At 38.6% G+C, this 16,016-nt stretch overlaps 1 protein-coding gene across 1 annotated transcript in view; it reads right to left on the reverse strand.

Annotated features, from left to right (window-relative positions):
- DSCAM (Down syndrome cell adhesion molecule) overlaps nucleotides 1-16,016 on the reverse strand; it is an 834,101-nt gene that overhangs the window by 317,409 nt on the left and 500,676 nt on the right. The window contains exon 4 of the mRNA XM_012640078.1: nucleotides 8,104-8,250. Within this exon, the coding sequence (XP_012495532.1) occupies nucleotides 8,104-8,250 (147 nt within the window). The remainder of the gene's footprint in view (nucleotides 1-8,103; nucleotides 8,251-16,016) is intronic.

Genomic DNA, 16,016 nt, shown 5'->3' on the forward strand with positions numbered 1-16,016 from the left:
GAAATGCAAACCAACACGTCCACATATTCCTTCAGGACAAAGCTCTGAAAAACTCCTAAGACAAATACTGTCCCCAAACACGTTTTTATATTAATTCGTGGAGCAACAAGAAATTTTTCAAATATGCTTAAAATAGTGCTATATAATTCTGATGACATGTGATCCCAGTGATTTGGGAGGCCGAGGTGGAATGATGGCTTGAATCTAGGAACTTGAGGTTGCGGTGAGCTATGATGATGCCACCACTGCACACTCTAGCCCAGGCAACAGAGTGAGACCCTGCCTGAAAAAAAAAAAAACGGTTGGCTGGCTGGGACAATTGGATACCCACATCAAAAAGAAGAATTTAGAGCCTTGCCTCACACCACCTACAAAAATTAACTCAAAATGAACTATAGACCAAAATGTAAGAGCTAAAACTATAAACCTTTTAGAAGAAAAGATAGGAAAAATATCTTCATGACCTTGGGTTTGGCAGAATTCTTGGGCATAACACCAAAAACCATGAGCAACAGAAAAATGATATATTCATCTTTTTCAAAATGAAGAGCTCCAGCACTTTCAAAGTTACCATTAAGAAAATGAAATAAGAAGCCACAGGCTGGGAAAACATATTTGAAAAGCATATTTCTGATAAAGGATTTGTATCTACGACATATTAAAAATAAACCCTTATATCTCTATAAAAAAAAGAAACAATTCAATCAAAAATGGGCAAACATTTGAATATTTTATGTCACCAAAGAAGATACACAAATGCCTAGTAACTACATGAAGAGATGCTCAGTCACAGTAACCCGTAGGGGCATGCAAGTTAAAACCACAGTGAGGTATTACTTCACACCCAGAGGATGGCTGTAACAAAAAACAGAAACAGTAACAAGTGCTGGTGAGGACTCGGAGAAGCTGGAATCTTCATACATTGCTGGTGGAATGTAAAATTGTGCCGTCACTTAGGAAGACAGTTTGGCAGTGTCTTAAAATGTTTAAACTTCTATTTATTGTAAAATCCCAAATTCTAGGTATCTATGACAAATAAGAACATATGTTCACTCAAAGACTTATATATGCAAATGTTTGTAGCAGCATTATCTAAAATAGTCATAAAGTAGAAACAATTCAAATGTCCATCATCTAGTGAAGGAATAAACAAAGTGCGACATATCATACGATGAAATACTATTCAGCAACAGAAAAGAGTGAACTACTGATACATGTTACAATATGGATTAACCTCAGAAGATTATGCTAAATGAAAGAAGCCAGATACAAAATCCATATATTAATATTATATGATTCAATTTATATGAAATGTCCATAAAATGCAAATCTTTAGAGACAGACAACAGATTAGTGGTTTCCTGGAACTGAGAATAGAAATCGAAATTGATAGCACATGGGCAGGGGGAATCTTTTCATGTGATGAAAATATTCTAAAACTGGATCGCTGTGATGGTTCCACAACTCTATAAATTTTGTAAAATGATTGAATTGGATGGAGTTTATGATCGGTAAATTATATCCCAATAAGACTGTTTTACAAAAAAGGAATGGGGCATTTCTTTTAAGTACACAATTTAAGCAATGCTTGCAACAGGCTCTTACGGGGATATTTGATCACATATCAAATTAGAACAACCGAATAGCATTGTTGGCTTTAATTTTTATGCTCTGTGTTCAAACATTTTAATGTACATTTACAAAAATTATTTTTATCGCAAAAATTGGAAAACTCACACAAAAGTAGATAAAATAATATAATGTATTCCATATATACACTGTGCAGATACCACTGGTGCCAAACTTTTTCTATTTTCATCTACCTTTTAATTTCTTTATAGTCTTTGTTTTTAGTGCTATAGTATTTGCAACAAGTCAGGGAACCTATGTAATTTTATCACTGTATCATTAGTATGTTTCTTTAATAAAAATAGAGGTTTTTAAAAATATAACCACAATACCAATATCACACAATAGTAATAATAATCCCTTGGTTTCATCGATTATACACTCCATATTCATTTTTTCCTGGTCAGCTAAAAAACGTTCATTACTTAAACAATTGAATTAATTAAATCACGATCTTTCTACAGTTTGCATTTAATCGTTGCATCTGTGGAGTATCTTATGATTGCAGAGCAGGCATGCCCTCCTCACTTTTTTCTCACATGTCTTTGACTTGTTGACCTGAAGAAACCAGGTGAGTTATCTTGTAGGACAGCGGTCCCCAACCTTTTTGGCACCACGGAGCAGTTTCGTGGAAGACAATTTTTCCATGGACCAGGGGAGGGGGCGGGTGTGGCGTTCGGTCAGCGATGCCAGCGATGGGGAGTGGCTGTAAATACAGATGAAGCTTTGCTTGCTCACCAGCCATGCACCTCCTAACGGGCCATGGACCTGTACAGGTCTGCGACCCGGGGATTGGGGACTGAAGTTGTAAGAAATCCCTCATCCGGAATTTATTTCTTCATGGTGTCATTTAACTTGTTCCTCTATTGCTGTAGCCATTTTTCTTATAAACTTGACTTTAGTTCAATGGATTGATTAGATAAATGTTCAACCTTTTTTTTCTCTTTGAGAAGGTTACTATGTAATTCATATTACATCCACATAATACGTGGCTTTCCCACACTTAGTAGCACTAAATTGATAGGCGAGATCAGATGTTAGAATTTAGCTGAATTGATTATTTTATTAGGGTTGAAAAAAATGGTGATGTTCTAATTTTCTTATTTCTTTCAAATTCAATAGATGTAAGTATTCTGCAGATAAGAACTTTTCCTCCTGAACTAAGGTTTGGTTATCATGAAATACAATAGCGATAGGAAAGACAGTTGATTTCTTTAATCACCAGGTGTCAAAATGAAGAATTGGTACCCCAGTCACTACTATGTAGACCAATGAGATTCTTCTTAATGCTTTTTTAAATTATAAAATGTGTGTGCATGTGTGCATATGTAAATATACATGTACATAAAAATACATATATGGACACACGTGTGGATATATATGGGTATAAAATCATAATGAACTCATGGTTTTTTATAGTGTTTAATGGTTATCAATCATATGCAATCATAAGTTTTGATGCTCAGCTTAGCCCTTTTGGCTGGTAAGAGTGTCTTCATCTTGGCTCCCATGTCATTTGAAAGATTTCATTAATGTTTCAGACTCATCTTATTACACATTTCCTGCCCCAGACCTACAATCAACTCTTCTTCCAAGAAGCCATGGTTCCTTTTAGTGGGGAATGATTTTGAAAGCAGACTACAATCTAGGTGCTAGAGGTGCTTGTTGCTATTGTGCGCTCAATTGCTTCTGGGACTTTTCAATGGAAAGACCTTGAAAATACGTATTTTTTTAAAAAGCATGTACTGATAGTTTCAATTAAAATTTGACATTTCAAGGATTTTACTTAAATTCTTACCTTTTATATTTTTATTTTTTCTCTTACACTGAAAATCTTGGTTCCAAATAAATATATTAATCGAATAAACCTAATTACTTTTCCCCTATCCTACTATATATCCTATTATAGATACATTTTTAAAAAATTAATATTTAAAAAAAAGTCAACCAAATAAATTTTAAAATTTATGTTAAGCCATATTTTTCTTTGGGTTATGTTTGTCATAGGCAAAAACTGTGTCTTAAAGTTACTTGAAATATGTTTTATGTTTGATAATCTAACAACTTGATATGCATTTAGGTTCATTTATTTCAGTGTATTTTCAGTTTTTAAATTACTTTTTGAATTTAATATTTTGAAATATAAAACATTTGCATGGTTCTAAAGTCGAAACTGTGTGACAAGATATGTTAAAAAATGTCTTATTTCCATCCATGTCCCACCTACTTTTTTCCTAGAGGTAAATCATTTTATTAGTTTTTAGTTTACCTTCCCAGTATTTTTTCACAATTATAAGTAGATCCATACATATTTAAATTCCTCCACTTTCCCTAAATAAGAGACACACACTATATACGCTGCCCTGCACCTCCCTTTTTTCACTTAACAATATATCCCAGAGATTACCTCACTAACGTGATGGAGATTATCCTCATTCTTTTTTGTGTCTGCATGTTACTTCATTCAGTACTACATTACAATTTATTTTATTATCCCCTATTGATTTCCAGGATTTTGCTAGTTAAGTAACTCTGTGATTAGTAATTCTATGCATAAGGAATAATTTTGACCGTCTGTCATTGCAAAAACTTCCTAGGTTACTCAAAGAAAATAAATTCATATGCAATTTTGCTAAATAATGGCAAATTCCTCTGCATGGGATGGGAATATCTTTTTTAAAGTCCTCAGAAAGACTGATCAAGAAGGGAAGGAGGAAAATGAGAGAGCAAAAATAACCAAAGTCAGGAATGCAAAAGGGAGATCACCATAGCACTAGGATTCCAAGATCAGCTTTACCAACTGTGAAGTCCCAGGGGACAGGCTGGTTCTCGCTCATTCCCAGACCGCAGCCCTTTGACATCCCAGAGCACGTGGAGTTCACCGTGCCTCACTTCGATGGACCGAGACTCCAACTTTTATCCTGTTGATCCTACTAGGCTTTCAGAAGAGCTGCTGAGCTTCTCAGCCTTCATCTCTCTCCTCTAGAACCGCCCTGCTGGACAAGCGGCCCAGATACCAGACTCACTTCTTGAGGCCGTTTTCTTCCAGAATGTGGCCCTATAACTTGTCACGTTAGCTCCTGACGACTTCCGGCAGATGTTTTTGTACACATTTGACCAGCTTTTCTAGTGTCCTCAGAGAAAGAATGACTGGCTCAAAAACCTGGTCCTCGTATAAAAATCAACATTTTAAATATAGGTTAAGTTTGTCTATTTTATTGATTTTGAACAAGAAAACTTGTTTGCTTTTACTATTCTTTTTGTTTATTTTCTATTTCATTGATCTCTTTCTCTTTATATTTTCTAAGTAACTTGAACTTATTCCCTGGATGCTGAAAAGATATTTTTCTTAACATTTACAGCTGACAAATTTTATTAGAATATGTTACACGTCGACCATGCTGGGTCCATTTCCCCAGGCACAGTTGTGCCATTTCGGTACTAAGTCATTGTGTATTGTTTAACTGCAGGACACTTGCTTGAATTATTGTTTTAAATACTTGCTTTGATCTAGTGTTTGGTTTTCTTTTTAAGAGAATCTAGTTATATATGTGCCTATCACCTTTGCCAGCCAGCAATATCTTTCCACTAATTTTTTTACCTCTATTTGTTTGATTTTCTGAATGTATTTTCTTACTGTTCTTTATTTCCCATACTATGCTATCTGTTGTGTTTATTTTCTGATGTGTTCCCCCTCATTTTATAACTCTTAATTTTTTTCAATTCTTTCCTAAATTATGCCTTTTCTTGTTTCACAGATTTTTGTCCTTTAGTCATTGTGCTTGTGAACTGTTTTATTTCTGATTTATACTGCTATTTCAAAGCTTTAATCATTTTCAAGCAATAAACTATAGTATTCACAAGATTTGTGTCTATTTTTTTAGTTACTTTTAGTCGCCAAAACGTTATTTGGTTCATTTTCATCTTTTTTCTTGTAATAAAGTTGTAAAGGGCTAAATCTTTTTCCTTTTATTTCCATTTGCAATGAGACAGCACTTCTTAGTTAATCAGGATATGCTCCCTGCAGGAGAGGATGACAAAGGATACTTTTCCAGCCTTCTCTCTTGATTTTACCCTGACAGACTCAAAATATTTATCCCACTTCTCAGAGCGGCACTAGCTTGGGAGAGTTTCCCCCTTCAGTCATGTCTTTCCTCGAGCACTCTGTTCATTCTAACGCCAGGTGCTCAGTTTTTCATGTCGCGTTTTTCTTTTGTAGTATTTCATAGGGTAGAATCCTGTCGGGTCTCCCAGGCTGCCGGAGCCTCCTCTCTGTTACTGTCAGATTCCACTCCGCCTCAGTTTGATTTCTAAGTCCAGCGGTTTCCCTCAGGGTGAGTCTCTGTTCTTCTGAAAAGAGTATTTGCTGAATGCTTCTGAGACCCCAAGGACTTGGACCACCACCAGCCTGCGCGGTCCTAGCTGACTACACTCACGGCCTTTCTACTCATCTGCAACTCAGAGCCCATGCAGCCCTATCCAGTGCTGTGAATCTTCTGAGGCTCATTTCCCAGTGCCCACCTAGGGGTGCTCCTCTGCTTTGAAGGTAAGCGTTTCCTGACCGTACTGTAACTCAGCCAGGCCGTCCCCTTCCACCGCCCTCCACTTCCGCTGCACGGCGGCTGTCCCCACACTGGTGTTCCTGCCTGTCACCAGTAGTCCGTCCACACTCACCCATATTCTAGGGTTTCCGGGGCATCTCCATCGCTGAGTTGTGTTGAAAACGTCATCCACATGCTTTTCCCTCTGCCATCCCACTTCGTCTGTTTTAGATTCAGGAGTTTGAGGGTCTTATAAACCTTGCTACTAACGCGTCCCCACCATGACCCAAACTCCATGTGTACAAATGTACACATGTGTAAAATGAACTTAAATCTAATTTAAAATAAAATGTCTTCCTCTTTTTCTTCAAAGCTTAGCATTTAGAATAGTATTCTGCACTCTGTATCTATGTCCCGATCTTTTAACAAGTATCTCCGTCAACTACTTTATCAAAATCTCCGTGACAAAAAGTCATGACTCATTTGCCACATACAGTAGACTCTCGTATGAGCCTTTCAATGACATGTGACTCTGCAAACTCCCCCCCTCCTTGTAACTGTCACCCTCCTTGTCTCCACCTGCACCTTCATCTCCAAATGTCCAGTCTTACTCTCTGGCCACCCGTCTGCTGGCATCTTAATGTACAATGTCCCCTCACTCGATTGTGTCATGATGCTCCTCACTTTCCCAGTGCTCACTGGGAGATCCCAGGGACTCCCGCAGTTGCCATGGCCACCACGTGCTCATGACGCTGCTGCCAATTCTCGGCATATCAGTGAATCACTCCAAAAACAAACATACACACACCTTGGGATTAAGAAAAGTAAACTTGCCTTTCCAATCCCGAGAGTTAAAGCTGAACATCAGCACTTTATGATTTAGAGTGGCTATAAACAAGGTCATTTGAAGGAGAAAGACAGGCTCCCAGCTCATCTTCACGTAAGTCATCTTTTGGATGAAGAAATGCTTATTAACTAGTTTTCTTGACCCCAAATTAATCATATACCACAATCCATCCCCCCTTCCTCAAATCCTTCTCCTTCCTAGTCTGAACACATCATTAGAAAGTTTTTCTTCAGTGGAAAGAAAAACTTTTCTAGGATATTTTGAACCAGTAGAATATGGTGCTGTCGTTGAAGCTACCCTGGACTGAAATGACAGGTGTTATTCATTTTCTAATTCACTTTCCCTGACAAGACATAACTATAAAACGAGGGAGAAAGTACAATTGACTTGAAAAGCAACAGGCTAAGAAAAAAATTGCAAGTTCAGAGGAAAAATAATTTAATCTTGAGTTGTATTTGTGCTGGACTTTGAAAGACTAAGTTGGCTTCGGCTGTGTCGAGGATGTGCATGGGGGAGAGAAAAATCCCGATATTACATTATCAAGGACAATAAGAGGGTATTCAGTGCGTATGTTTTAATTACCCCAATGTTCAATAACTTTCCAGTACTTCTTCCCATAAAGCATCACTGCAAATAAAATAAAATACTCCTCAAGTACTGATAGCAAACCACCTTTGCTCAATTCCATCTCACTCTTATATCTATATAGGATATCTCTCATGTGGAACAACTTTACTTTACTTAAGCTGCAAAGGCAAAGGTCAGGGATTTTGCATTTGACTTCCTAATACTGAGATAGATATTCCACTCTCCCCCGCTGTTCCCTGAAGTGCTAATGCACATCCTGTGAATGGATTGTTTGCTTGGTTGACAGATGTAAAACAACCGCACTTGGAGTATCTGTATTGGTATTATTAATACATTGCACCGATACTGGTTTGAAAGACATTTTAAATTGCTAAAATATTTTGAAAAAAACCTGAAGCCTTCATTTTAGTCACACATTCCACAATTTTGGGGGAGTCATCTCAGGACACCAACAAAGGAACAGCAGAAGCAGCTGACACAGTCTTGATGAGTTTCTACCTGATACAAAGAGTCTCGCGCTGTTGCTCTGTCTCGTCTCTCCGGTGTATCTGTGCCGCGTGACACAGCGGTAGTTATACAATCCATCTTCGTTCTGTACATCTTTAATATACAAGGCTCCAGTGGATGTGATGAGAAATCTAGATCCTGAAACACAGGGAAGTAATTGCTTCGTTAAAATAGAACAAAAGCAACCCAACCACATGAACAAAGTCCTTAGACAGTGTTTTTTCTTTTCGTCTGAAGAAATCTCATGCAAAGGCTAAAAATAGGGGTGTGTGTGTGTTACTTTAGGGTCTAAGCTGTTTTAATTTTTCAACTGCCTAAATAGTTGTTAGTAAGTATGTTAACAATAAAAATATACTTAGCAAATCTAAATTCATAAATTAATTTTTTAGGTCATGTATTTATCTTACAGTAACACAGTTGTCATCTAATTCATATATAGCTAATTAGAAGATTTTCTTGGGTCATTGCTTTTTTCTTAGAATGTGACACGTTAAGGGAGTATTGACATTGTTGCAATTTCTACCTCATGAAGGTATAAATGTTTGCCTCAGTTTGAAGTATTCCGGTAAAAGCACAAAAACATTAGACCATAAAGCAATAAAATATTTCACAAGCTTCCCAGGAAAGATTGTCTTATTTCTTCATAATAATAACAACCATCATTTATCACTACATTTTAAAACAAGGACCAAGTCTTCCCAGATTCCATGTTTTAGAACACTTTGCTATTTCTTAATGACTAATTTTTAAAGCAACTACTCAAATCATTGACAATAACTATCTTCGCCTCAAGGAGAAAATCTCATGCTCAGCCATTGCCTCTTCATGTCAGCGTAAAACACCATGTCCCATCTGTGACCTGTGATTCTTTTTTACCTGTACAACTTTAGTTTTACAGAAATGGTTAACATTGGAATCAAATATCAGTGTTAGTTTAAGAAGGGTGAAGACTTTTTTCCTTTGAAAATGTAACCTTTGAAGATAACTGTCGCTGTTCAATTATAATTGGGTGGCAAAACGAACTGGAGCATAAAAGCAGACCTCAAAGTGAGTCACTGCACCTTCGTGGTGGGTGACTGAGTACACTTCTGCCACTGTTGTGCTCTTCTGCGCACTATTTCTGCATGTGATGCGATTTCACACGAAAGAACGTGATTTATCTCTTTGGGAAAAGACTAAAATGTAAAAAACTCAACTTCTTTTATTGTTTGTTTTTCTTAGGTTCAGTTGAAACTTCCTTCGGTTCATTTTAATCAGAATTTCCAGGAGTGGTGACTTTATTGTTCTGGGCTTCAAATATTTAAGTCATAAGCATAATTTCTTGGTCATTTCCTGCAAGGACCATACTTTATGCATAAGTCAATTGCTCAGATGAATTAAAAATGGTTTACAATTTCTTACGGAGATACGAGCAATTCAAAGGAATATGGATGTGGAAAAAGACCATTAAAATATAGAGCAAATACAGACCTAGCATAAGCTTTTCAAAAGAGCACAAATGATTATTAAAAATAGTATAAAATATCTTTAGTACTTACTTTAACTTTCAAAACAATTTCATTTAGGTATCTATTTAAATATGTCATAAATATGCTAAATATTAGAAAAGCTAAAAAAACTCTTAGTGCTGTACATTCTAGATAATTTTGCTTTATCCTCCCCCAAAAAGAAACTAAAAATACCTTTCACCACTTGTCATGTGTCATCACACTCAAGCATTTCTTACCAATATATATTGTATATAATGGAAACATTGTCTCTCTTTCAGTATGTTTTGCATACTTACATAACGCTTTAATAACCAGTTCTTTTAAAGTATAGCGTGACAGACAGAAAGGAAGGCCAAAAAAGATAATGGATGTAATTCACGTAATTCCTGTCACCTTCCTAGCATGGAGTATGTTCATTAGAATTGACAGGCCATCAGCGGTGGAAAAATGTAAGTGAAAGCATTTTGCAGGCCATTCTTCGGAAGGGTTGAAATATGCACACGGATAGCAGTAGCCTGCACTTACTACCTGCTGATTCCTGAGAGGCTCCATTCTTTAGCCACATTTAATTTAATCACCCACATTGCTCTAGTAATATCTAACTTTTTTTGTTTACTCACATACTTGGCATGCTAAATAGGACTCTGTTAAGACATGTCCTTTAAGCATTTTTTAAGATGTTCGTAGGAATGGAGAAGTTGATATCGGTCGAGTTTCTGTGCCGAATTTGACCTGTCTCTGCCTGGCCCCTCATTTCTCATTGAAACCCATCTTGAAATTGATCCACAATTTAAAACATAAAAAAAAACGTTGAAGAGTATAATCCTTTAATTATGAGTGGACACAGGAAAGCCGAGGGTCCCTGGGTACAGTCTCAACTCTGGGGTCCTGTGGAACTCTTGGGGACAATGAGGGCACAGCAAAGCCATTAGAGCACCAAATGTCTTGGCTCCATGGCAACAAAGCATCATTTTAACTACTCCCTAACTTGCCACTGCCCCCCACTCACGGCCTTACATCACCAGAGGTTTTCATGTCATATGGAGTAAATGATTTGTTCATGTCCTTACATGGGATTAAAGAATGTGCTTCCATTAAAATAGGCTAATGTTAAAATACAAATTATTGGTATTGATAAAATGCAAACACACGAATTCTCTCTCTGCTTCTCTCCGTGAGCCTTTATTGATTTCTCTCTCACACACACGAATGCACAGACACACATAGGCACACACACCCCCCTCGAGTACTCAGAACTCTCTGGTAACACACAACTGTGCAAAGCCAAGAATTTCATGAGTAACTATTTTTCTTAGAAAACTGTTAGTATTTTAGATGGAAATAGCTCTAAAATATAGTTCATACTTTTTGTCCCATTAAAGACACTGCAAATCCGAGTCGACCAAACAGTAGTGAATGATCTTTGGATTTCAGGTCATTACTGTGGACATTATTGAGCTACGCTGCTCAGTTGCTAGAGTGATGTGTCAGAACCTATCTTCAGTTCTTGAGATGCACTAAGTGTTCCTGGACTGCCAGAGGTTCAAGTCCCTGAGCCTGTCTTTAATAGCCTGTCTGCTTCCTCCTTTTCTGTCAGGCTATCAGCTGTTACTTCTCTTTGTTATCACTCTGCCTGTCAACACACTGACAGTGTGATGCATTCAGTATGCTGAGAGTTAGAGAACAGCCCCACCAAACTGGCTAGAACTTTATGTAAACTAGGAGTCAATAGGTTAGGAGCAAGTGCTAGAGTGGCTCTCAATGTCAGTTAACATGAGCCTGTATGTTAGTGCCACTAAAATAAATTCACTGCTTGGTACCAGTTCAGCCAGCCTGATTAAGTTCAGCATAGGGGCTAGTGGGATAGTTTTACCCAGAAACACAAAACTGTCAAAGAAAATGGGGCATCTGCCCGATAGGAGAATGTTGCAGGAAGCCCCAGGGTAGTAGTCAGGGTAGTAGTTCTACAGCCACGTTCTCCCCACTCTCGTGGTGCTGAGCTATGAAGAACACACAGAGAGCAACGGCTTCTGAAGTTGAGGCATGATACCTTTTTGGGTTTTCTGTATGATTGCATCAAAGGCAGAGATTAAAATAGCAATAGTTCTAGAAATCCCTTTTGCTGAACTATTGTTAGTTAAAGCAGAAAGCCTGAATTTTAAGATCTGACCTGCAGAAAGCAGACACGTGTGACCTCCAGAAACAGGCACATCGGAGATGATTCCAGGAGGTACCATGTGCCATGGTGGGCCAGCACGAACCTGGGCTCCAGAAATACAAAAAGTAACGGGACAGCCCCTGTCTTCGGGGAGCTTGTAATCCAAACAGATTTGAGCCTTGGGGTTAGGTACATGCAATCAGGGTGAGAAAGAGGGGTGGAAGGCAAGAACCGAGGGAGTAAACAGGGAAGAGACACTATCCTTGCCTCGCCTGGATGAAAGGGGCTACGAATACCCAGGGAGGAAAACTGTTATTTATCTCCAGACCTGTATCTATCCTTGTGTATTACTCTGATCCAAATCATTAGCTTTGTATTTTACAGTCTTCAGTATTAATTTGCTTGTTCAATCTACTTAGTTTTTCACTGGTTCTTATAAAAAAGCAAATGAAAAGATCCTTTCCTGAGACCAGATGGAACCAGCTCATCCACTTTGAGAGATTCCTCAGTGTACAAGAAAAAACCTGGGCTTTGGAAACCAAAGGATCTGGACTACAAAACTATCACTGTCACTTTTCGGCTCTGTGGCCTTGGTATAGGCATTGAATTCTCCAAACTTCGGTTTGTTCATGTAGGAAAGAGAGATGATGAGTAAGATCTTCTTTATTGTAATGTTGAAGATTAAATTAACACACAGATGTCATCTAGCCTATGCTCACACATCCACTGCACAGCAAGGTGACCAGTCACTAATAAGGTATTTTATATTTCAGAATAACTAAGAGCATAAATTTCAAGTATCTCACCACATGAAAGGGATAAGTGAGGTGATGGAAATGTTAATTAGCTTGTTTTAATCATTTCACATTTTATATATACATATATATATACACACACATGCATCAAATCAATGCATTGTAACCTATACATGTATACAATTACAATTTCTCACTTAAGATAATCATAAAAATAAAATAAATGAAAACGAAAATGGTAGCTATATGAGTTAACGTCACGTTAGTTACTCTGCTACTCTGCTCAATCCACTGGTGCATGCTAACGTTCCCCGGCTGAGCCAGACAGGAAGGGCCCACGGACACAAACATGGTGGGGCTCACTTTTAATTGTTTATGTGTTGACTTATGTGGACAACCGCATGTATTAGGGAGAGCATCGGAGTGGAAATGACGTGGATGAGTTTGGCATCACAGTTCTGTCAGTGGGGCTGTGTCACCACAAGCAAAATATTTACCAAGTCTCTGAGCCAGTGTCATGTGACAGAGTATAAACAAAATGTAGAAAGGTATACAAGCCCGTGGAGAATCTTCACACATCACAGTGCAAGGTGTGGGAGAGGAAGGCCACAGACATTGCTATGAACCGAACGTCCGTGTCTGCCCAACATCCATTCCATGAAGTCCTGATCTCCAGTGTGATGGTATTTGGAGGTGGGGCCTTTGGGAGGTAATTAGCTTAGATGAGATCACAGGATGAGGCCCCAGTGATGAGATCAGTTTCTTTATATGAAAAGGATGAGAGGCCAGAGTTCGTTCTCTCTGTCTCTGCCATGTGAGATCACAGCAAGAAGGCAGCCTTCTGCAAGCTGGGAAGAGAGTCCTCACCAGGCTCTGAATCTGCCAACACCTTGATTTTGAACTTTTCCAGCCTCTAGAACGGAGAAGTAAATTTCTGTTGTTTAAGCCACCCAGTCCGTGGTATTTTGTTATAGAAGCTTGAGCTGACCAACACGTTGTCTTCAGAAATCTTTTCTGCAGTGGAAAGGGATATTTGCAAAAGCCCAGGGACTTTCTCCAAAATCGTTGTATTGTTGCTTGAATAACAGTATTTCCTGGTATATTTATCAGTATCTGAACATAAGAAAAATATCCTGAAGTTCTCAAAATTAGTCATTCTTCATCCCTCGTACTTTATCTAACAGAAAGTCCCCTCTGCTCCTACCTTCAAAACACATCCTGAATCCACTCCCTTCTCTCCCTCTACACCACACCACCCAGGCCTAATCACCTCAGCTTTCTAAGACCATGTGCCCATTCCTGCTCCTCTCGACATCGATGGTCGTTTAACAAGATACATCATAGATCATTTAGGGCCTTGATGGGGTTCCATTAGATCAAATCACTGACAATGGCCTGCGATGGTTTAGGCTTTGACCATATCTCCAAACCCTCTCCTCCCACCATGCCCCAACCACAGGCCCTTCTTACAATCGGTCTCCCTGGAGCCCCTGGTCCCAGATCTCTAGCTGGCTGGCGCCTTCTTGTCCTCCTGGCCTTAGTTCTTAAGTCAGTTTTCCAGCAATGTCTGTCCACATTGGCAGCATCCAGGGTCACTCATTATGAGAGACTTGGCTTTATTACACCTCTGTGTGAAGTTATCACGCTCGTGTGTATGAGATTGGTTCAGTATTTCTCTCCTCCAACTAGAGTAGCGAGAACTTGTTTTGTCTCGTTCAACTTTTTATCTCCATTGCAAGGAACAGTACTTGGCTATGCTACCCCAAAATATTTGTTAAACGCATGGGTTGATGAAACAGTTTATCATTGCTTGTATTCAAAACATCTTTTCCTAGGTCTGGGTAAAAAGAAAGCTAAAATACCTCTTTTTAGATTTCAACATGATATTTCCTCACGTAGAATACATAAAGAGTTTTTTTCCCCTTCCAGAAATGACTATAATATATTCTTATATGAAAATGAGCATATTTTAAGATTGTGATGTTAATTATTCTCTCATTATGCTCCCTGGTATTTTTTTGTATAGCCAGGCTGTTAGAGCTTCGATAGAGGCAGTACTATTTTTAGGAAGATTTTCAAAGCATATTTGATTTTTCACTTAGTCAGAAATACATTTTAGGGTTTTTGTTTGTTTGTTTGTTTTGCTTTCGCTATTGCAATCTATCTGAACTGACTTAATAGCAATTAAAGAACAGATGGTTCTGCTAATAAGATGCCAAATGGTCGCACAACACAATGAAACTTTTATCAGCTGTGCCTGCCACCTCCAATGACAGCCACGCTGTGTAATGAAACTGAGCTTTCTCCAAAGCAGTTTTCATAACAGTTCCTGAAAAATTAGCGGAACCTAAGATTGAAATCTAAGTTCTAAGTATATAGCATTAGAGATGAGATGGGCCTCTTAGCATTAACTAACATAGAACTGGAAATAGAAAAAGTACGTATCTATGATGAAATTAAAGTTACCAATGTCTCTTAATTCCGATGTGGGTTAGAAAGGAATTTAACCCCTGGTTTGATTCTGAGGTGTGTCCTGGTCTGTGCTATGAGAGGTGGGTGCATGATTAGATGCAGGCAGGAAGGAGCTACAGACATTTCTCGAGCAGCCGAATGGCCTGATAGAAGTGCTTGTTTAAAGAAAAGGTGTATATGCTGAAAGCTGCATGTAAGAGAAAAGATCCCCCCGAAAGACAAGACATCTCACCTGATGTTATGGTCTGATTTCCCCTCATGCCCAGGTTTGTATGTTGAAGTCCTAACCCCCAGTACCTCAGAATGTGACCTTATATGGAAATAGGGTCACTGCAGATGTGACAAGTTAGAACGAGGTCATACTGGGGCAGTTTGGGCCCCTAATCCAATGTGATTGGTGTCCTTGTATTAGTAACAGAGGAAATTTGGACAGAGACATCTGGGTATTAAGACTAATCCGAATTAGAGCCAATAGGTACGGGGTGCTTAGTAGGGGCCAGCATTGCTCTAAGCATTATTTATGTCTTGACCCATTTACTAGTTACAATGACCCCATGAGGAAGATGCTGTTAAATCCCATTTTTTTCAGATGAGAAAATAAAGAAACAGGTTAAGTGATTCACACCTGATCATACAACTAGAAGTAGCTGAGCCAGGGTCATACCCGGGCACGCTGGCTCTGAGCTCACGCCCTCACCAATACTCTCGCCTGGCTCTGCGTGGTGATCCAAGCGTGAGGCAGCAAGGCCTGGGCAAGGGGAGGTACAGGGGTGGGGCAGAGCAGTGAGCACAGAAACATTTAAACTAACAGCTCCAGACGAAGCAGGACCTGATCGAATTAAAAAGCTTCTGCACAGCCAAGGAAACTGTCCTTAGAACGAATAGACAACCTACAGAATAGGAGAAAATATTTGCTTTCTACTCATCCAATAAAGGGCTAATAACAAGAATCTATGTAGAACTTAAGAAAATCAACAACAAAAAACCAAACAATCCCATTGATAAATTGGCCAAGGACATGAACAGAAA

Source organism: Propithecus coquereli, unplaced genomic scaffold (genome assembly GCF_000956105.1).
Source record: "Propithecus coquereli isolate 6110/MARCELLA unplaced genomic scaffold, Pcoq_1.0 Scaffold148, whole genome shotgun sequence".
NCBI lineage: Eukaryota > Metazoa > Chordata > Mammalia > Primates > Indriidae > Propithecus > Propithecus coquereli.